Below are 24,937 nucleotides of genomic sequence, written 5' to 3'. Positions count from 1 at the left end.
TATATTAGTCTCTTCATTCGATGCATCTTTCTTTCTTCTTTTCCATATATATATATATATATATATATATATATATATATATATATATATATATATATATATATATATATATATATATATATCTATTAGGGATGTCAAATCGGTCAATTTTTGATAATCGGTTACTCGGACGTTTTTCCGATCGAGTACCCGGGTACTCGGTAAAAATGTAAATACAAGTGTGTTAATTTTCTTGAGCCCCGTTAAATTCCGCTAAACCCCAAAGCTGTTTTTATCACGTTTATAAATTTATACAAACATCGATTCCAACGTAAATGCTTTTTGGTACTAAATGTATTTATCAAATAAACACAGAAGACACAATTAATACATCAAAAATTACAAATGGTTTACGGTTCTTGTTTAGGATCTATTTCATCAAAAGGAGGACAATCTGTTACGCAGGTTTGTTATTATTAGACTAGCCAAAGAGAAGGAACGGATGTTGTCGGGATTGCTAGTCTAATATTCTGGTAAGTTTAGTGTATACGGGGGGAAACAATTTCATATGTTGATTGTTTCCTCTGTAGACAATAAACTTACTACGCAAACTGACTTTCAACATTTATTTTGAATCTTTAGTTATTTCTAAATATTTCTTCACTTTTGAAGTGGGTAGCGACATTTCTATGCATGTCCGATTTCGCTGCGTATATTAACTAAATAATTTAAAACTGATTTAAAGATAATAGACCATCGATGTTCACTGTAAACAATCAATGATTAAGGACCACAATGAGAACAGCTGGGTGATTGATCACTTATTACTGTATATACACAGCCACAGGCGATAATTGGTGTTTTACTGGAGTAGAAGACTACACGCTATAATTACCGTATGCATATTTAAGTTATTTTTTGATAAGTTTTTGATAAAAATAAGTGCTTTGAAATAAGAAAAAATACACATCCGAGTAACCGAGTACCATTTTTAGTATTCGATACTCGGGCGTTCGATCGAGTACCCGGTTAACCGGGTCTCGTTGACATCCCTAATATATATATATATATATATATATATATATATATATATATATATAATATATATATATATATATATATATATATATATATATATTCTTTGAAATATTATTTAATTCTTCTCCAATCATACATAAAGATGTTTTTACTTCAAATGTAATAAAAGCAAATATCGAGTAATTACTATTCCTGCTGTTATTATGATAAATAGAAGAGTTACAGATCCAACTGTACCTCCTACTGCAGCAGGTTTTACTGTATCATCCTGTTGGACTGATGCTTGTAAAAAGAAAATAGAAAACCTGTCTGATTACAAAGAAACTCTAAAGAACTTTAAGAAAATGTAAAATAACAAATTTTTTCGGTAACATCGAAACATATGATTTTTCAACACTTTATAATTCACTTTATATTCTCAAAAAAGCTTAAAGTTGGGGCTTTTTTTGTCAAAGACAACTGCTTCTTCATCATCTTAAAAAAATGGAACTCGGAAATTTTCATACTTTGTGATTGGTCATATACAAATTATTTTTTCGTTCATTTCTTTAAGGTAAGGTTTATAGACGTAAACTTCCCTGAGAACCCTCTCATGATAATTTTAAGTTGCAATATTATTCAGTTTAACTTTAATTTAGTATACATACACTGGATACACAAATCTCCCAAATATCCCTGTGCACAACCATCTTCACAAGATCCATTCAATGGGTTACAACTCGTATTATTAAAGCAATGACCGCTGCACATATGTAGACAGTCTTTACCATATGTCTCTCCAGAACATCCTAAAATATACAGGAAACTTGTAAAACCACAGAGTATAAACGATATTTTTTTAAAATCTTAAATATTGTTTCTTATTTATATGTTATTATTATCGGACAAACTCTGTATTCATACTTCTAAGACTGTAATCATATGGACTGCATATATATATATATATATATATATATATATATATATATATATATATATATATATATATATATATATATATATATATATATATATATATATATATATGTATGTATCTGTACTTAATATCTAGAAGGTCCTGGGGAAGAATAGTGCATGCGCTAACCAGGTTACCTTCTTTAAATAAAGTATCATTATTATTATTATTTAATATTATTAAATTGAATTCAGTTACTAAGATAGAAATATTAAACTAAAATCATGAGATTTACACACTTTTATCCTTACTGTTTCTATCTTACCTTTGTTTCATTTCAAACCCATCCACCCAGGTTCACATCTATATAAGCAGTTGCCTTGTATGTGAGAACATGACTGTTTTACACAGTTCCTACTACAGGGTAGAGAGCAGTTCTCTCCATACCAGCCTTCATCACAAGCTACTCGTTAACAAAGTACATGTATATAATAAACAAGGTAATTATCAAGTCTTGTAAAGAAAAAGTATAGAATGTATTGAATTTTAAAATACATATGACTTCATATCATACAGGTATTGTCTGTTATGGAATTAAAATCTTCAAAATAAAAGGTCTCTCAAAAGAACTTAATATAAAACTTGTGTAAAAAAAATAAATAAAACTTAAAATATTCCCCAATTTACCATGAATGATTTCAAAAATGATAATTTTCCTCCCAATGTAATCTCAACTACAGGACTTAAAAATAAAATACTTTGGTTTTATATTCATGGAGTTATGTAGTATGTGTTTTATTGAAATCAAGTCATAAATGTTGGGGAGGAAATGTTTTGAAATAATAGTAAAAATAACTAGTGCTATATCAGACAAATCAGACAAAGACTGGACGTTTAGTAACTTTTCACTAAAAGGTACACATTTAGTAAAAAAAGGAACACCGTACATGGACATGCACGAACAGATTGTTTTGAAAGACATTAAAAAGTATATCAATTTTTGTAAGCATGACACCGCCGTTCATCAAAATTAAGATATGGATACAAAGAATTATGTATCTTACTGTAACTTCCCTAACAAAAATTTACCATAGCTAACTATAGTTTTTATATGAAATATGAAGATAACGAACAGTTCAAGCTCAAAAGTCCATTTAAACAATACAAATCGGGAGCAGAGCAAACACGAACCTAAAAAAAAAATAAGAGGTCCTATCAGGTGCCATGGAGGAGTGAGCATTCCCTGCCAACCGGTCACACCCGCCGTGTGCTCCTTGTCATGATTGGGAAAAACGGAAAAATCCGTAGACATACAGAGTGTAAATAATGGCCATAGCAATTAGTATGAAAACGTCATTCAGCATTCGACTTAATGATGGATTGTATTTGCTAACAAGCTCATTGTATCGGCAATAGAACTTGCGAAATGATGACTTTAAACGAGACTGTTGATATTCTTGTTTTATCAACTTGTTTGTCAACAACTTGCCCCGTTCTGGAAATTGTTCGTACGTAGAGCATGCTCTTGCGTATCGAATGAACTTAGAGATAAACTCCATTTAAAGGAGATAAAGGTACATTGCAACATAAATAAGGGAAGTTGACGATAGAAAAAGTTAAAGTCATCATGGTTTTGTTGTTAGGTTACCATTAAGGTCTTTTTCTTGTAAAATATCCATATATGAAACAGATGTGTCAGACTCATGCTATCTTTTATTTCAAATTCACGGGGATATATCGAGTCGATATATGAATGGAAATAACTATTGTTATTTGATGTTATATTGATATGTAATCGATATATCTAAATGTCGAATTGAAGACAGAAACAACAGTAAGTGTGTTCTTCTTCTCATATAGAAGTTTTTGAATAAATTTTGCTTCATATGAAAATAAGAATAGGGAATTGCGACAGACTGTTGGAAGACTTGATCTCCAACAACAACATAGATATTGTCAATCAGAAACTCGAGCATCTTTTTAATATCAACTTTGGAGAACTTGTGTGTATAGTTGTGTGTAAAATCAGAATGTTTTTTAACAAAATAATTTTGCAAATGACCAATAACAAGGTAAGTAAATTTACGAGTTCCATTTTTATTGAAAAAGCAACTGTCTATGATGTCAAAAAGCCCGGACTCTAATTTTTTGTGAGGAATGGTTGTATAAAGTGTTGAAAAGTCGTACGTTTTGATATTATTGATTTTGGTAAAATTTTATTATACATTTATTTTGTATACATTTATCGACCATAGAAGTTGTGAAATTGTGACTTAAAACAAGACTGCTGATATCATTTGTATCATTGTTTTAAAATTTGTTCGTACGTAGAACATACTCATATGGAATCAACTGGGAGAAATTAACTCCATAATCAAATTCAACAAAAATACTCTATCGTGCATGTTGAATCGGCTTATCCTGAATTCATTCGCGGGAAATTCACGCCATTAAAAACGGGTCTTTAAATACTAGAATACTTTGTTGAAAATCTAATGCAACGCATTTCCTGAGAGTGTCGTTGACACGTGACTCTCATAATGTACCTTAAAATTTAAAGATACCTCAGGTAGAGATTGTCTTTGGAAAACATACGATTTCTATGTGTATGAATTTGCTGCTATCTATTTACATATAGGCCTAACCTTTCCTGCTTTTCTGCACTCTGTAGAGACTTTTCTAAATGTAAAATTGGCTTGATACACGATTTAAGTAACCTTTACTGTTCAGTAACATGTAGTATGATTACTTGTTTATATGATCATGACATCTCGTTTAAAGTAAACTTTTCGCAAATTCTATGGTAGATACAATGAAATTGTTTGCAAATATAAACTGTCGTTAAGTCGAATGTTGACTGGTGTGTTTTATATCAATTGTTAGGCCATTATTTTCACACTATTGTCTACGGATCATGACAAATGGTACACAGCGGATGTGACCGGTCGACAATGGATGCGTACTCCTCCAAGGCACCTGATCCCACCTCTGTTTTCACAGGTTCGTGTTGGTTTTGCACGCAATTGTTATTGTTTTTATTGTTTAATTTTATTTTTTAGCATAGCCACTGTTCGTTATCTTCACATATTTTTGCTGCTATTAGCGCGTGCCGCATTATCTGTATTTTTAATATCTCTACCAAATCCATTGAAAGGTAAACAGGAAAGACTTATTCTAGTTGGAAATCAAAATATGATGAAGTTGAAAAAAAAATCACCTAAGATTTTTTACAATGAGGATTTGAAATACTGGGATAGATATAAACAGTTCTACAGAGGTGATTAGTAGAACATAATGTATATATATTGTTTTGATTTTGGTGAAGAGTTTGTTCCTTGTTATAAAAACAACGATTATTTGGAACAACATAAATATGTTTAATTCATGGCTATATTTCATAAAACACTAAATAAAATTTGATATATGAAAATCAAGTATATGAATAAATCCATATGGTACAATCATAATATACGAATGGGATACAAAAAATTTTTTTTTAAAGCGAGGTATAAAATGGTGTTTAAAATATTTGATATTTCTTAAATGATGAATGGAAATTTTTACTTTTTTTCTTATTGATTTTCAGCAAAGATTCTACTTGTCCAATGAATTCATTACGCATTACAACAGTATTATCTGAATACTGTGCTAGAGCATTGGCAAACTCTTTAGATAAATCATGTTAAAAAGGAATCCACCTCTTCCATTCCTTTTCATTTTGACATTGTAATTGAACATGAAAAGTATACATAAATTGTTTACAAATATTTGAATAACAACCATGTCGTTTCTACATCAATATTTAGATAGAACCAGGAATTATCAATGCCGTTAGAATCTAATATTTGTGTTCAAGATGTTTTGAAGGTCTCTTTTCGAACATAATCAGATACTTCTGTGCAATGGTTACAATAAACTTTTCAGAATCCTTTCATTTAATCCCTATTTGAAAATAATGAATGTCTAGTCCAACAAGCATTCTGAGAGTATTGCATTAGCAATACTAGCCCCCTACCGGCAAGTGTAATCTGGTTCCCGTTAAAAATTGAAAATGCCATAATTCCGTCAAAAATCATTGAAGCGGAACGAGATGCAAACTTGACCTATAAGTAATCAAGGTAAAGTCACATACCAAAAATCAGCTCAATATCTGCAAGCGTTTAGAAAAAAATCGCGGAAAACCCTTTAAAATTGAAAAGGTCGTAATTCCGTCAAAAATAAATGAAGCGGAACGAAAAGCACACCTGATCTGTAACTCATCAAGATACACTCACATACCAAAAATCAGATCAATATCTGCAAGCGTTTAGGGAAAAAAGCGGAAAACCAAGTGGGACAGACTGACAGAGAGACAGACAGACAGACGGACGGACGGACAGACTCAGAGGAAACCTATAGTCTCCTCCGGTATCACCGGTAGGGGACTAATGAGCACTGTACATGTACTTTGATAGAAACAAAACAAGAAAGGTGTTAGGCATAACATATATAATATTATTTTTACCTTATCACAGATCAGGGAGTTTTGCCGCATTTATGATATTTTTTCACACTGTGACAAAATATCACTGTGACAAAATAGATCTTCTTCATCTATATATGTAATTATATTCCACTCACACCTGCAACTAGTGTTCATGTTTCCCAACTTATTCTGTACGCAGGAGCATGTGCTGAGCAAGATCAATTTGAATGAGAAAGGCTACTGAAAAAGTTGATATTACAGTGTTTTCAACAACCTCTTTTTAAGTCAACATTCCGTAAATTCTATTGTTGACATAATAATTTTGTTTACATAATATATAACCAAACCTTTACCCGGGTCGTCTTTTGACTGTCATTTGTAATTTTTATATCAATTTTGACTACTTACTACTTTATTTTTCTGAGCAATTAAATGGAATCACGGCGAGTGTAATCAGTCGGCAGGGGATGCTTATTCCTCTTAGGCACCTGATCCCAGAGGTCCGACGTTTTGCCCTGTCCTGTTCACAATTCGTATTGTTTATAGGATTTAACAGATCGACCATTGTTCTTTATCGAAACCTTTTTCATTACAGACAACACAGGCAGGATAGAAGAAAAGACGAAGGAAACCTTATTATCGCATAAACTCTTCTGGCCTTCTGCCGGTACAGTTAAACGTTAAAGAAAATTATATTCATGATGTAAAATATTTGAAATCTACATATTTCCAAACTGAAAAAAATAGTTAAAGAACTATAAAGGTAAAAGCATATTTTTGCTCCCAGAAAAGCTTAATTTTGAAAATTACTAGAAGTGTACACAATAGAATATATTGTAAGAAAAAAAATTAACTGACAAAATTATTGTAGTTTGGAAGTTGATTATCGATAATTCTTGTTTCTGTCACGTCACAAACTATCCGTTATTTTCACGAAAGAGGACAAAACGGACAAATTTCGTTCAATTTTGAGTATAAAATTACTGGTCTCAAGCTCGCACCAAACCAATATTTACATATTTCATTGATATTTACTTCTACACATTTTTTTTTCAAAAGATCGAGCTTGAACCGACTTGCGCTCGATGACTTTTAATCAACAAATCGAAGTGAAACCCCCTTTTCCTCTCAAAGTCTTAAATTTTCTTAATCTTCTTGACGTCATTTCTTACATATGGTGTCATGGCTGATGAACATAGCAAAAGTTTTAAGTCTGCAGATATTCCCCTGGTTTAGAACATAATTATAGATTTCTCCATCAAAGTTTGATTTGGGGGACAGATATTGGTTATTAGAAAATATAGTCCTTCTTTAAAATTTAATTTATGATACCTATAATGTGCAGTTAATGATAGTTGTTTCAGTCAAGTGAACAAACCAATAAATAAAGCTACAATACAATTATACATCAGACATCAAACCTTTATCACAATGCTTCCCGATATATCCAGGTTTACAGTCAGAGTTACAACTTCCTGTTGTTCTGTTACAAGGGACGCCATTTACACAATGCCCATAACAGATCTCAGACTCGTTCAATACCTCTGTCCCGGATATTGAAACAAAGGCAAACATTCTTGTGCCTCGGTCAACTAGATATAAGTATGTGTTTATTAGTCCCCTACCGGTGAAACCGGAGGGGACTATAGGTTTCCTCTGAGTCTGTCCGTCCGTCTGTCTAGCTGTCCCCCTGTCTGTCTGTCAATCTGTCCCACTTGGTTTTCCGCATTTTTTTTTCTAAACGCTTGCAGATATTGAGCTGATTTTTGGTATGTGAGTTTATCTTGATGAGTTACAGATCAAGTTTACATTTCGTTCCGCTTCAATGACTTTTGACGGAATTACGACCTTTTCAATTTTTAAGGGTTTTCCATATTTTTTTTCTAAACGCTTGCAAATATTGAGCTGATTTTTGGTATGTGACTTTACCTTGATGAGTTATAGATCAAGTTTGCATTTCGTTCCACTTCATTGATTTTGACGGAATTATTGCATTTTCAATTTTTAATGGGAACCAGATTACACTTGCCGGTAGGGGACTAATATTGCTAATGCAATACTCTCAGAATGTTTGTTTTAAAAGCTGTTGATACTGCTCATCTCTTTAGTTTTTTTTCAAAAGCATGTCTGCATTGCAGAATCATCCAAACATGCTATTTTAATCAACTTGTAACAGAAATTAAGAAGTTAATGTACTACTAGTAATGTAAAAGTAGATTTTGAATTTATTGACGATTTCCCACACGTCAATCTTTTTATTATATTACATATATCGAATGAAATGACATCGGGATTTGAGATATCTGTAGCTTGCATTATTTCGCACTATTATAAATTATTGTGATCAAACAATCATAAATTTTTCATCATTATTAATTATAAACAATTAAATTCCTACCATTTAACAACACACTTGTATAACACCGAGTTTGGCTAAACTTTGTACATGCTTCTTGTCAGCTTGGCCTGTCATAAGTATTACATGTTTGTGACGTATTTTGTCACCTTGGGAGAACAATTATATCTGATAAAGCAAAAAAGAGAGGTAACAAATTATTTAGTTAAATGTTACAATCAATTTTATCATTCCTGCACCAGTAGGGATTTGAAAAAAACTATATGTAAACTCAGGCTCAATTAAATATGGCCGCCGTATTAGCATCGGTCTTCATACTTTTGCTTATTCTCAGTTAATAGCTGTTCTTTTCTCCAATGAATTTGACGGGGATTCTGAGCTTAGTCCTAAAATGCAATTGAAAATGGTACGGAAAGGAGATTAACAGTGGACAGTGCTATGGGTTTGAGAGGAACAAAGCGTGACGTGAATACAGATCAGTATCTCTGTCTCTTACGTCTGGTTCTTTCAGATGATATACAGTTTAATCCGGGACTGCTATTTACTCGATCAACTTTTATGTGTATCGACTGCAAAAGAGAAGTAAATGGAAATAAACAAGTCATTTAGAACTTTTGGCTCCGACAGTATGGTTCTGGGATACATATGTTGAGCTTATTGCTGACCATTACGATCTGGATCAATCTGTTGATGATCTTGTTAAAGGCCTTTCAAAAATGTCACTTTCCGTCATTTAAAGGTCTTTTGAATTTAAAACAAATTAGATCAAATTAATATTATATATTATGACAAGCTGATAAACATAACATATTTGCTATCACAGAAAGCAAATTAGATAAAAGTATCTTGGACGTTGAAGTTCAACGTTCAACGTTGACATTCAGCTCGAAGAGACAGAAATCAGCACAGAGGGGATGGCCTTGTGTATCTTAAAGAAAAATGGATCATATTTAATATACAAATACGCGACATGGAAATGCTGTTTTGGATATAAAGCACTTTAAAATCATAATCGTTGTCGTATATAGACCACCAGTTGCAAAAGCTGAATGGATTTCTTTTTTTTTCCCGAAAATGCTAATGACGAAATAATAACAGATTGTAGTGAAGTGGTTATGCTTGGCTGTTTTAACATCGATGAACTTTAAAATACGAAATTCAAATCTTCAAATGAATGATATTATTCCTATTGAAATTAATGACCATCATTTAGTATATACCATTAGAAATGAAACAACCAAAGAAAATATTAAGCATGTATATATCAAATATACAGATATAACACGCAGACGAATATTCATTTCTATCCGAACTTACTTCGACGAACTGGGACTCGATTATGAATCTGAAAATGTGAACAATATGTGGGCTTTATTTAAAGACACTATTAAAAAAAATCATTAATTAGTCAGCCCTTGGGCTGACTAATTATCTTACGAAGAACATAATATGCGCTTGCTTGCTTTAGAATTCTGGGTATTCTGGATAACCTTAACGCTTACTGCATCGTTTGAGTGGGGGTCAAACGACTTGCGTGACCTGGGAAGAGGTTTTTGAGTAATTTACTCCTGTTAATTTCGTTTCAGTAAAATTGATATTGATTAAACAATGAAAACCCTATTTGAACACCACATACCGGTAATCTCTAATTTGAACTTAAAACAGGAAGGCCTTTGACACTGATTTATTTTTTAAAAAACTTTATATATTGAAGCGTTGTACTGTCTTGTAGTTTCAATTGTTTTAAATTGACTTGCAGTAATTAACTGATTAGCATCAGATATCATGAAACGTGTGTTTCGCGCAGCGAAATTGCATAAATTCATTTAAAGATGTTCGCTCCTAAGCTTTTGAGCAGATTTTTGTCTTGACCTACATTTCAAAAAATGGACACCATTTGATCTTGACCTTGATGTTCTACTTACTTTTGAAAAACTTTAACTTTCACCATAACTTTTCAACGGTTAGTGTTAGGGCTTTCGTATTTCACAGGCATATTTCTCGACACAAGATCTTTCTTTGGGTACGAACATTTTTGTTGTTTTGACCTGGAGTTTGACTTGCATTTGAGAAACTTTAACCTTCGCCATAAGCTGCTATACGGGGGCATCAGTGTTTCACAAATATATCTTGCTTATTCATAAAATCTTAGATCAGCCTAATGAGATCAGCTTTATTGACTTTTTACGAAAATATGCTATTTGAATGTGAATTTGAATTCCGTAATTAAACCTTCCGTTTTGTTTTTAATTGACAAAATAATGCTAGAATCTGCATGCATGGTATTGCATTAAACCCCAAACCATCCCCTCCCATGCGGAAAAACTATTTTAAAAAAGGTTCAAAGGTCCCGATGCTTTAAAACATTATCTCGGAGATAAAAAAATCCACTGGCTGACTCTCTAAGCTTTTTTTCAAAAGCTAAACTTGTATACACTTTACAATGAGAGAAATACGCATCGGAGCAGATTCTGAAAGTGGAACAATTAGTGGAGTGACAAGACCATCAAGATTTAGAAATTAATGCACCACCCTACCCTACGGCTAATTTGTAGTTTTTTGGAAAAGTATATTATAAAGCAATTATTTTCGTCCGGTCATAGAAAATTCTATGGTCAAAATTTAAATTAATAGGAGGTTAAAGATCAATGAGTGAGATCTGACCATAATAATGAACATATTGAAAAAGTTTAAGGAATTCATAAATTTTCTCGGATTTTGCAATAAAGTATTGAAAATTGATTTTTGCAGTGAAAATGTCGATTTCGTAGAAAAAGAAGAAAAATTTGAACTATAATGTCCATCTGTCTGTCCGTAAATTAATTGTCTTGGAGTAAATTTATTTCAGTGCTGATGTAAAGGTTTTTTGTTCATAATCTACGACCAAGCAATATTAAGACAGATGCATGCATAAACAGTAATTAGGAAATTAAAAAAAAGACAATAACCCACCCACCCCCACCCCCCTTTCACCCCAACCCCCAAAATACGAAATATGACTAAATTTTGAGTTTTGTTGCTTTGAAGTAACATTTTTATTTAAACATTAAACATCAATAATTTTGAATATATTGAACTTTAAAAAGACATTTTCTGTTCCTGTAGCATATTAATCATCTATGTGACGTCATACACGTTAAGGCATAATGATTATAACGTTTTTGTTTTGTTTATAATGATAGATTCGTTAAAGGGTATTTATCACGTATCTAAATTTCTTACAAATGAAACACTATTATATTCTTGAAACAAATAATTATCGTTTAATTATTAAATAATTTTGAAAACGGTCGTAATTAGGCGATATTTTAAAACGCCCGTAACATAGGGTCCTCGAAGTAAAAATTCTCCACTCATTAGATAGGTGTCAAGTGGTACTGGACTTAATGAATATGAAAGTAGTTTTATCAACGGTTCTTATACTTCGAAATATACAGGTGTATGTTCGGCGCATATGACCTTTGGACATCTAGGGTTCTTTTAGGGGTCATATCTGTTGTCACAAGACAAGAGCTAACCGAGTGCTAAAACTCTTGATATTTTTCTTCTCCCTCAAACAATTTGTAAAAAAAAAACAACAACAAAACAAACAAACAAACAAACAAACAAACAAACAAAAAAACAAACAAAAACAAAAAACCAAAAAAAAACTAAAACAAAAAAAAAACCCGGATTCTTATCTGTGTTTCGAAAGGTTATGAAAATCAGATGAGATTTCGAATAAGCGGTAACTCGTAAATGTATATACTCGGTTGTGAGGATTAAGGAGCAGAAAGATTTTGGACTTGTATCGGTAATATATTAGTAGTAGCAATTCCATGAAACGGGACAAAGAAAGCATTTTTATATTATGACGATATGCATTTGTTAGAGCTGTTATTTCTCTATCTTGTTCACTACTGCATCACTTTACAAGGATATGTTTCATTTGAAAAGCAGAATAGAAACTTGATTGAGCTCACAAAATGATACTCCCGCTCCAAGAGCAGTTTTCGTCCGGTCGAAGGTGATTCTTTAAGGAGGATCTCTACACCTATGAAGTGTAAATGAATTTTTGTTTCATGCATTTGTTTCTAATAATAGACTCAATATCCAATAAAATAAAGCTCCAAAGTATTTCACTTAATTTTTTGGAAATATTTAAAATATTTAATTTATTTTGTAGAAACCCCCAAATTCTCTATTTTTAAAAGCCTTATTATTCAAACCCAACCCATGAAAACACTTTTCTAAATATTTATATTTTACATGTTTAATTAAATTGATACAATCAATCAACGATATAAACGATCTAACTCTGTAGTAATCATTGTGACGTCACAATCGTGAAACACGAAGTTTAGTAGCGGGGGGAAACACGACGGTCACGTGACTGTCTTGGCCGATCAGATTCTATTTTACTTGTCGTTATTTATATGAGGTATAATAAGATTTAGTATCGCCTGCTATTCTCAATTTTTTAAAAGCATTTCTTATTTTTCCCCATATAAAATTTTGAGTACTTATTTAACCTCCGTTCTAGCCCTGAGCCCCAGGGACCATGATTTAAACAAATTAATATAAATCTCCGCTATGATGGGATGTCTGCATGATAACACATGTATATTATTTATACTGTGGCCCTACCGTTAACCTTGAACCCTTATTGTTGCCCCTCCTTACCACCCCCAACCCGGGGACGATTTGTGCATACAATCCTGAATCTGCAGTAACTGAGGATGCGTGCATATTAATATGACTAATCATGGCCCTGCTTTTTATTTCTCAATAGAATCTTCTTTTCACAGAGTAGGTTTGTTTATTTGGAAAAAAAAAATCAAATTTCCTTTTACACAAGAATAAGTTGTGGTAAGTTTGGTTGAAATTGGCCTAGTGATTCTGGAGAAGGGGTTGAGAATGCATGAAGTTAACAAATGACAAACAAACAGACATTCTTCGACAAGAAAAGCACACTCTGTCTTTGGCTTAGGTGAATTAAAACTGTTCTAGAATTAACACCAAACTGATGTAAATGTGTGGTCATATACCACCTTAACTGCAGTAGTTATTCGTACTTGTTTTGCAGCGTTGCTTTCCATCCTGTCCAGTAAATCCTTTATGACACTGACAGTTAACATAGTCAGCACACGTGCCAGGAAAGCAGGGTGATTGGTGGGAGCATACAGCTGTAACAAAAGTAAAGTTTCTTCTCAACTTTCAGTTTCTAAATACGAGTACATTTGATAGCAATGACTACTACTAATAAAAATGTTTAGATCTCTTTTCCTTTTAAAACCACGATGAAATAAATACAACACGTACAAATGTATTTGACATTTAAGGCATATCCCCCCCAAAAATGATTAGAAATTTAAAAAAAAGAGGAAGTTTATGTTGCTAAATCACCAAAATATAATCTTGTTAATTTGAGCGCTTTGAAGACAATATATAATTTACAGATTTCATTCTTTTTTTTTAGTAGTATTTATACTTACGCGTCTCACAACTATGTCCTGTATGTGTACTTTGGCATACACACACATCCGGGGATACGCACGTACCGCCATTCTGGCATTGTGACTGACAAACAGCTGACAAAAAATATGTATGGAAAACTCTAAGCACTTTAAGGGTGAATTAAAAAATAATGACCACCAAATTGAAATCTTTTGAAAGAATTCAACTAACCATAACATATTTTGCACTTATATCATCATATTGTACATGCATTCTAGTAAAAATTCCTGAAGTGCAATATAATAGATAATTGGATAAAAACGATTCAGAATTTTTATTAGTAAAACTTTATTTGAAAACAGAAAATATCATTACATCCTAAAAGACTTTCTAAAATACATAATCAAGAGAAATTAAGGTTTTTATGCTCCAAAAGTGGTATCAGGGTTATATTGATTGATTGTATGTTGTTTTACGTACCATTCGAGAATTTTTCACTCATATAGAGACGTCACCATGTATCGAAGAAGGGCTTCAAATTTTGACCTTTACTCGGCACTCAAGGATATTGAGCTGTGAGGGATCTTTATCGTGCCAACGCCTGCCGTGACACGGGGCCTCGGTTTTTAAGGTCTCATCTGAAGGAGCCGCAACTTTCACTTCAAAGTGCCGAGCGCATGGCGAAGGAACAGTTGCTGCCCATTTTTTATCGACTTAGGTCAGTCGCGGCCGAGATTCGAACTCACGATCACGGAGCGAGCACTCTATCGACTGAGCTACCGTGAACGGTGTATCAGGGATATAAATGATTAGATCTAAATCTTGATTGAGTTTCTTCTCTTGTATACTTGGAAACAAATTAGCTTTTTGATTGTTATTTTACATAATTTTTTTTTCAATTATAGTTTGAAATGTTTTAATATGAAAGAATATTCTCCAAAAATCATTTTCGTCCTTTTAAGTCAATTCTTTAAATCTAAGCCAAAAGAAAATTTTGATATATAAGGTTTTTTTTTCTACAAAAAATACTAGATTTTGAAGTGACACTATTTTACATTATTGTTTGCACTCCTGACATCTGATATGTATTTTATTTAACATTGTTTTAAAAATCGTAACACACAATAACCCATTCTTAGTTTGTATATCAGTTCGTCGTTTTGATATTTTTTATCATTTACGGCAAGTTTTTCATATTTTCAAGACTTCAAAACATGATTATTTGCAATGTGTAATGTATATATACAATGTATTTAAAAATATGTGTTAAGTGATGAAAACTTTTCTCTAAATTGACATTAAAATGTCTGTACATGTAATAAGTTGACAGACATACTGTTTAGAGCATCAAATAGTATCAAACATTTTTTAAAAATGTTTTTTTTTACTAAAGATAGATGAAGATCATTGATAATTACAAAACAGTTGTGTTGCACTCCTGACTGCATCACACATTTTTAAAAAATGTTTTTTTAGTAAAGATAGATGAAGATCATTGATAATTATAAAACAGCTGTGTTGCACTCCTGACTGCAGTAAAATTAACAAGAGGCCCATCTACCACATCGCTCACCTGAGCACACTGGCTTAGAAGAAGCAGAAATCAGTTTAGTATTGAATGGGGGGAGGGGGTGGTGGCAATCTTTAATTTACACTACCTCAGGATGCTTCCATATCAATATTACTAATTATGGCTTTTTTTTTTTTTTTTTTTTTTCTTTTTTTTTTATAGAGTTTTAAAGATTTTTTTCTACGTTTTCCATTGTAAAACTCTGATCTCTCATTGTGGCCCCACCCTACCCACCCTAAATTTGAACAAATTTGAATCTGCACTACCTGAAGATGGTTCTATTATTATATGACTAATCTTGGCTTTGCTGTTCTTGAGTTGAAGATTTTTTTCAGATGATTCCTATAAATTCTTATGCAAAACTTTGACCCTCTGTTGTGCCCCCAACCCCCGGGGGTCATAATTTGAACAAACTTGATTCTACAATACCTAAGGTTGCTTCTGTATAAATACGACTAATAATGGCTTAGTCGTTCTTGAGAAGAAGATTTTAAAGATATTTCCTATGTAACATAATATGATCAGGTTCTTACAAGCTTAGGGATATATACTAGGTTTCCCTTTTACTCTGTCTGAGTTAATGATTGGAATGATTATTAAGACACCTCTGTCTGAGTGTATATCTCACAGTACTTAAATTTTCTCTTATCTAGAGACGGGGACTGGGTAAGGTACTACTTGCACCGTGTTTCTCCCCTAGGTTCCCATTGATAGATAAGAACCGGGTGTCTCAATCTTCTTCAGATTTACTACACCCAGAACTTAACATCAGTTCCTTAGAATACTTGCCACTGGGTTTATAACTTTATACTTTCATTTTGCTCTTACCCTTAATGCTTTCCATCACGTACATTATACTCTGATATTATATTAAAGCACTTTACAGAAGAAAAGGATTTACTAAGAGAAAGTTTCAAAAATGTAATTAACTAAGCAGTAATTAATTAGCAAAGATTGCATTGAAGTCTATGGGGACAAGCGATTTTTTTAAAAAAATAAAAATTCAAATAATAAGAATATCAATAAATACTGTGGTGGAAAGATGCATTAAAACATTAGAAATAGAATAACAATTGAAAACAATTTTTTTACCAGATAAGTTTTTAAAATTGATTTTTTCATGAATGAAAAACAGAGGGAGATTACTCTTACCAAAATTCAAGGTCATAAATTAGGACACATCCCACCCTCACATGCTAATAGTAATAAATGGGAATTATGTCTCAATATACTGAGTATACAACCCATACATATCTGTTATGTATTCAATATCACTGAATCTGTTCCTATTAGGGATGGAATGCCTTAACTTCTTTATTGCTGATTCAACATCCAACTTCTACTAGCTTCTGAATGCGTGACTTTCCCAAAGCTTTGCCTTATATACCCTTTGGTTTGGCTAGTCCATTCCAAGGGTTGTCAGGTCATTCCACTATTTGAAGTCTTCAATGCGTTTTACTCAAATGCCCCTTCACCGTTACACCTATATTTTCCTGTGTAAAACTTTGACCCACTGTTTTGGCCCCGCCTTACCCCTGGGGGTCATGATTTGAACAAACTTGAATTTACACTATCTGAGGATACATCTGTATCAATATAACTAATAATTGCTTAGTTGTTCTTGAGAAAAATATTTTTAAAGATATTTCCTATATATTCCTATGTAAAATTTTGACCCCCTGTTGTGGCTCTGCCCTACTCCAGAGGGTCATGATTGGAACAAACTTGAATCTACACTACCTGAGGATACTTCTGTTATAATATGACTAATCATGGCTTTGCTGTTCTACAGAAGAAGATTTTTAAAGACATTTCCCTCGACATTTCCTGTATATTCCTATGTAAAACATTGACCTCCTCTTGTGGCCCCGCCCTACCCCATACAGTTATGATATAAACAAACTTGAATTTACAATATGTAATGAAGGTTTCACGTAAATTTTATCTTTTCTTGCACAGGGGTTCTTGAGAAGGAAATTTTTAAAAGATGCCATCAAATTTTCACGATTTCTTAATTATCTACCCTTGAAAGAGGGCGCAGCACTTCCTGTGAACAACTTACATCTCCTTCAGCCAAGGATGCTTTGTGGCAAGTTTGGTTGAAATTGATTCTTGAGAAGAAGTCGAAAATGTGAAAAGTTTACAGACGACGGACGACAGACGGACGTCGGACACTTTTTGACCAGAAAAGCTCATTTGAGCTAAAAATTGATACCACAGATTACAAAAATTCATAAAGTGTTTGCAACATCAAGCGTTAACGAAATTGTGAAATATTCATAGTCCAATACTTTATAATTAAAACACATGAAAGTATTTTAACTTGGCTTTATATCTTGAAATATTCCCCATTTATGTCAAAAACAAGCTAAAATAATGTTTAGAAGATAAAATATATTTTATAGAATATTTTCCTTCACAGGACAAACACTGTAAGCAACTGAGATCAACCAGAAACATTCTACTCATCATTTTTTTTCTTTTTTATTTATTCATATTTAATCAGCAATAATTCTAAAATATTTATTCTTTGTGTCTTTATTTTCCAAAATAAAAATCAGAGAATCACATACTAATAAAAGTTTTTTCATGCTGGGGAGCAAAACATCAAATGTTGCACTCCTGACATTATTGGGTATGCACCAATACTTGACTCTCGTTAATGCAGCTTGTGATTTTTATAACATTTTTAAGTTTTAAATTGTATATCTATAGACGCCCATTTAGGACCTATCAAAAAATATTTTTGATTTCGATATAATGAATTTTTGAATTTGTTAAAACAAATCTAATTTGTTATATCATTTTTTTTTAAATTCGTAATAAGGAATTAAATCTGTTATAACAGATTTGTTGAATTCGTTATAACGAATTCAAAAATTTTCTATAACAGATTAAATTCGTTTAAACGAATTCTAAAAGTTGTTATCACGAATTAAATTCGTTTAAACAGATTCGACAATTAGGGTTTATAGAAAAATATATATGAATTCGATAAAACTAATTGTAAAATTCGTTTAAACGAATTTAATTCGTTATTAGAAATTTTGGAATTCGTTAAAACGAGCTTAATTCGTTATAACATTTTTTTTTAAATTCGTGATAACGAATTCAACTCATTTGTTATAACAGATTTAATCGTTTTAACGAATTCAAAAAAAAAATGTTTAAACGAATTAAATTTGTTATAACAAATTCGACAATTCTTTATATCGAATTCAAAAATAGTTTTTGATAGGTCTTAAATGGACTTCCGTATATATCACTTATTGTTTTACAGTTTGAAAAATCTTTTGGACTTGTTTTTAAGATTTTTTAAAAATCGATGTTTTTTATGGCACCACTACATTTTTCTGTTGCAGTTCTACGGAAGCCTACGGAAGCCCATTTAGGACCTATCAAAAAATATTTTTGAATTCGATATAACGAATTGTCGAATTTGTTATAACGAATTTAATTCGTTATAACAGTTTCTTTGAATTCGTTATAACAAATTTATTCAACTCGTTATAACGAATTCAAAAATTTGTTATAACGAATTAAATTCGTTATAACGAATTCTGAAATTTGATATAACGAATTAAATACGTTAAAACGAATTCTCTAATTTGTTATAACGACTTAAATTCGTTAAAATGAATTCGACAAATCGTTATATCGAATTCATACATATTTCTTCTATAGGCCCCGATTGCTGAATTTGATTCATTATAACAAATTTTAGAATTTGTTTAAACGAATTTAATTCGTTATAACAAATTTTTGAATTCGTTATAACTAATACAAAGAATTTGTTATAACAGATTAAATTTGTTATTAACGAATTCAAAGAAATTGTTATAACGAATTAAATTTGTTATAACAAATTCTACAATTCGTTATATCGAATTTGAAAATATTTTTTGATAGGACCTAAATGGGCTTCCGTAGAAGCGTTGAATTCGTCATAACGAATTTTATCTGTTATAACAAATTTGTTAAATTCATTATAACGAATTCAAAGATTTGTTATAACGAATTTAATTCGTTATAACGAATTCTTAAACTTGTAATAACGAATTAAATTCGTAGAAACGAATTCTTTATATTTATTATAACGAATTAGATTCGTTTAAACGAGTTCGACAAATCATTATATCGGATTCATATAAATTTTCTACAGGCCCTTTTTGTTGAATTTGAATAAACGAATTTAATTCGTTTGAACAAATTTTAGAATTTGTTTAAATGAATTTAATTTGTTATTACGAATTTTAGAATTCGTTTTAACGAATTTAATTCGTTATAAAAAAAATTTTGAATACGTTATAACGAATTCAACAAATTTGTTATAATAGATTGAATTCGTTAAAACGAATTCAAAGAAATAGCTATAACGAATTAAATTCGTTATAACAATTTTGACTATTCGTTATATCGAATTCAAAAATATTTTTGTATAGGTCCTAAATGGGCTTCCGTACAATTCTGACATGATATAACATTTTATTCAAAATCAGCCATGACCACAACTAGGTCAAACAAAAGTTGCTAAAGTTTACATTAAAGCTCAATACTTTGAATATTATCAGGAAAGTCTTTATTTCCACCCGCAACCATTATTATTTATTTCACAGATCTTCAAAAAATATTGAATTTTCAAAATGTCACAAAAAGGTGTTGCACTCCTGACATTTTTAGCATCATTTTTGGTATTTTTTTTAAGGGGGGGGGGGGCAACTTTATTGTGAATTATGATATCAATGAGATATTTGGCAGGTATTTAGAGACTATTTAAAGACATATGCTGAGACATAGAAATTTATTCTCATTGCCTGTAATTTTAGTGCAGTTTGATATTTGAAGAAACTTAATATAGAAACACTGTTTTATGTATGCACATATGCTCTTGTTTGAACCAGTCAGAGAACATATGATCTAGTTTGAACCAGTCAGAGAACTAAGAGTTTGTTTGTCTGTTTGTTATTTAACGTCCCTCTCGAGAATTTTCCACTTAAATGGAGACGCCACCACTTGCTGGTGGAGGGCTGCAAATTTAGACCTATTTAGACCTATACTCGCCACTCAGGCCTTTGAGCAGTGGGGGGTCTTTTTTGTGCCAGCACCTACTGCGACACGGGACCTCGGTTTATACGGTCTTATCCGCATTCCGCAGTGGATTCGAACCCGCGATATAAGGATCAACCCCTTACTGTGCGACTCTAGAGCAAACGCTCTAACCACTGCGCCACGCGGGGGAATAGTAGAGAAAAATATTTATGAAAAGTTGCCAAAAAATAATACGCTCCTTCCAAATTGCATCTGAAACAGGCTATATATTCTTTAATGAGATGATTTTATGAGTCATCCTTCCTCACTGAAGAATGACATTTTTAGTCCGCTAATCACTATCTCCCTCATCTTATTTGACATTATTGCTAGTGTCTATAATTATTGTGATGCAACAAACGGGTAAGATAAACTCCTAAATCAAAAATGTGACGTAATTTTCATGAACTAAATACATACGTGTTTGACATGTACTCCCTGTGTAGGTACTGGGGCACTGGCATCTCCTTGAATTTGAACAAGTTCCCCCATTTAAGCATGGGGGGTCACAAACGGCTACAAGTTAATAATAAAATTTTTAATAGAGGATTATTAAGCAAACATTTTTGTAACACACTGGAAAATACACTAGGTTCTACTACTGAGTATATCATCACTGCTCCTTTAATTTCACAAATGCTCCAATTTTGCTTATGTTTTAATGCAATACCAACTAATCTATACGTGTACCACTATATGACACTATTGTTTAAACGTTTCAAATTGAAATTACAGTTCTACTGGATAATAATAGTCGACTAATATTTCTACATCTAGTTCATCCTCACAATGTCAAGGTTTTGTGATTTCGGAACTCCACACAAACCCTTGACATAAGTCGCTATTGAAAAGTATGGCTAGAAAGCTACTACTTCATTTGTTCCTGGTCTAGGACTGGAACCAATCAGAAAATAGCTTTTATTGAAGGTAAATTTTGTAAACACAAATGACTCGTCTTTAAAATGGAAAGTGTCGATATTGTAGGATTTGTGACTAGTTACGTTAAAGGTGCTTAGACACAGATTTGAAGTTTATATTTTCTCAAATTTTCTGTATAATATCACAACTTATATGTTGCTATAGCATTTCGCACGAAAATTAAATTAAAAACTTATTTCATCTGGAAATTATTGAAACTACGAATTTCGGGAGGCGTTTGATTAACACATCCTTGCATTTTCACAATTTTTAACTTTATCCTTAATACTTAAGAAAAGTAGCAATTTTGTTGTGTATTAATGAATAATATTACATCCATAATCCAGAAAATTCAGAATAAAAATGTTAGAAAGCAAAACCCACTAACTTAAGTATTGTCAGCCCGTGCTCAGTGTTGTGTAGTTGTGTACAGAGTTTAACAAATTGAATACACCCGTGAAACGTAAACTGTTTTTTGTAAACAGGACACGGGCTCTGTTGTTATTTACTTAATGTTTACATTTCACCGGGTGTGTTCAATTGTTAAACTCTGCACACACCACAGAGCACGGACTGACAATACTGGTGAGAGGATTTTGCTTACATTTCTACTCTGAAATTTCTGCATTATAGGTAAAATATTTTTCATTAATAAACAACAAAACTGCTACTTTTCTAAAGTAATAAGGATAAATTTTAAATTTGTGAAAGTGCAAGGATGTGTCTATCAAACGCGTCCAGAAATTCGAAGTTTCAATAACTTCCAGATAAAATAAGATTTTTATCAAATTTTCGTAGGAAATGCTATAGCAACATATAAGTCATGAGATCATACAGAAAATTTGAGTAAATATTAACTTCAAATCTGTGTCTAAGCACCTTTAAATGAAACATCGGGGATTAATTTTTGGAAGATCGTCATCCTAACAGTAACAGAAGATATGCTCCGAAGTTGGGCCATTTGAAAACGACGGATTTGATAAATTCATTCTCATTGGTTAGTTTATAATTACCCATTACGTCATGTGTAACCACAAACCCAACTTTTGAATAACGACTTATGTCAAGGGTTTGTGTGCAGTTCCGAAATCACAAAACCTTGACATTGTGGGAATGCATCTAGTTAGGGAATCTATTCAGTGATACAACTTTCTTCCAAATAAAAACTATTCCACATCAAGTATAATTTACTTACGGATATTGCAGTTGGGACCTGTGTATCGACGTGATGGACAGCGACAAGTATTGGGACTCTCGCAGACACCTCCATTCAGACAAGCTGGATTACATACGGCTGTAATAATAATCATTCATTAATAATACTGATTCATAGATTACGGTCACCGGATAAAAAAGTCGTATTTTTTCTATACATATAAAATATAAAAACACTCTATCTCAATCAACTTTCAACGTTTTGAAGTTGAGGTTTCAACCTTGAATTATCAAGGTCATGCTTTCATTGAATCAACACCGATAAAACAACGTCGAATAATCATTAAAATTCAATTTTAGTATAGTCCTCAGAGTTGGAATTTCAGCATACATGTACTTTCAAGGTCGAGTCAATGTCGCTTGATTTTCTTTTTGTTTGTTTGCTTTTTTTGAAAATTCATATCTACATGTATTTACAAATAAGTTGATGATACAAAGATATCAACAGTCTCGTTTAAAGTCAACATTTCGCAAATTTTATGGTCGATATAATGACCTTGTGGTCAAATACAATCTATCGTTAAGCTAAATGTTGATTGATCCTTACTACAAAGGTACAAGTTTATTAATTTGGACTAATTGGTTTGACATCTTAATCCTATATACTGCACTTCTGAACTATTAATACATGTATTGTCAACTAATTATCTAAAATACTGAGGTAAATGAATTGGTAGAAAGGTGCTGTCCATTTTTAAAATCTATATTTGATCAGTCTGCTTGAGCTGCCTTGACAAGAGAATTTGTAATTAAAATCCGATATTTGAATCAGCCTTGCTTCAACTTTCTTGTATAATAACTGCAATCATTTTAAAACGAGCTTAATTCGTTATAACATTTTTTTTAAATTCGTGATAACGAATTCAACTCATTTGTTATAACAGATTTAATCGTTTTAACGAATTCAAAAAAAAAAATGTTTAAACGAATTAAATTTGTTATAACAAATTCGACAATTCTTTATATCGAATTCAAAAATAGTTTTTGATAGGTCTTAAATGGACTTCCGTATATATCACTTATTGTTTTACAGTTTGAAAAATCTTTTTTGGACTTGTCTTTCAGATTTTTTAAAAATCGATGTTTTTTATGGCACCACTACATTTTTCTGTTGCAATTCTACGGAAGACTATGGAAGCCCATTTAGGACCTATCAAATAAAATTTTGAATTCGATATAACGAATTGTCGAATTTGTTATAACGAATTGAATTCGTTATAACACTTTCTTTGAATTCGTTATAACGAATTTAATTTGTTATAACAAATTTATTGAACTCGTTATAACGAATTAAATTCATTATAACAAATTAAATTCGTTATAACGAATTCTGAAACTTGTTATAACGAATTAAATTCGTTAAAACGAATTCTCTAATTTGTTATAACGAATTAAATTCGTTAAAATGAATTCGACAAATCGTTATATCGAATTCATACATATTTTTTATAGGCCCCGATTGTTGAATTTGATCTAACGAATTTAATTCGTTACAACAAATTTTTGAATTTGTTATAACGATTAAATTTGTTATAACAAATTTTAAAATTCGTTTAAACGAATTTAATTCGTTATAAGAAATTTTTGAATTCGTTATAACTAATTCAACAAATTTGTTATAACAGATAAAAATCGTTATGACGAATTCAAAGAAATTGTTATAACGAATTAAATTTATTATTACAATTTCGACAATTCGTTATATCGAATTTGAAAATATTTTTTGATAGGTCCTAAATGGGCTTCCCTGGAATTCTCTGACATCTAACACGGGCTATATATTCTTTAACGAGATGATTTTATGAGTCATCCTTCCTCACTGAAGAATGTCATTTTTAGTCCGCTTCTTGAAATGCAAATTAAAACAAAATCACTATCTCCCTCATCTTATTTGACATTATTGCTAGTGTCTATAATTATTGTGATGCAACAAACGGGTAAGATAAACTCCTAAATCAAAAATGTGACGTAATTTTC

General features: G+C 31.7%; 2 protein-coding genes across 3 annotated transcripts in view; both read right to left on the bottom strand.

Moving 5' to 3' along the window:
* Window positions 1-24,937, bottom strand: part of LOC133200186 (receptor-type tyrosine-protein phosphatase kappa-like) — an 86,398-nt gene that overhangs the window by 9,095 nt on the left and 52,366 nt on the right. The window lies entirely within an intron of this gene.
* The window catches only part of LOC133200188 (von Willebrand factor D and EGF domain-containing protein-like), a 32,497-nt gene continuing 16,408 nt past the window's right edge, over window positions 8,849-24,937 (bottom strand). Inside the window, exons 8-12 of one of the 2 annotated variants that reach the window (XM_061335987.1) lie at window positions 22,941-23,039; window positions 21,248-21,343; window positions 14,208-14,303; window positions 13,788-13,898; window positions 8,849-8,901 (exon numbers count right to left, since the gene is read on the bottom strand). In XM_061335987.1, coding sequence (XP_061191971.1) covers window positions 8,879-8,901; window positions 13,788-13,898; window positions 14,208-14,303; window positions 21,248-21,343; window positions 22,941-23,039 — 425 coding nt within the window. In that variant the 3' untranslated portion in view covers window positions 8,849-8,878. The remainder of the gene's footprint in view (window positions 8,902-13,787; window positions 13,899-14,207; window positions 14,304-21,247; window positions 21,344-22,940; window positions 23,040-24,937) is intronic. The other variant, XM_061335988.1, reaches the window with a different exon arrangement.

Source organism: Saccostrea echinata, unplaced genomic scaffold (assembly GCF_033153115.1).
Source record: "Saccostrea echinata isolate AGI-Se365-2 ecotype Australia unplaced genomic scaffold, CSIRO_AGI_Sech_v1 ptg000037l, whole genome shotgun sequence".
In the NCBI taxonomy this organism is placed as follows: domain Eukaryota; kingdom Metazoa; phylum Mollusca; class Bivalvia; order Ostreida; family Ostreidae; genus Saccostrea; species Saccostrea echinata.
The sequence above is the reverse complement of the archived record's forward strand: the minus strand, read 5'-3'. Positions and strand labels throughout refer to the sequence as shown.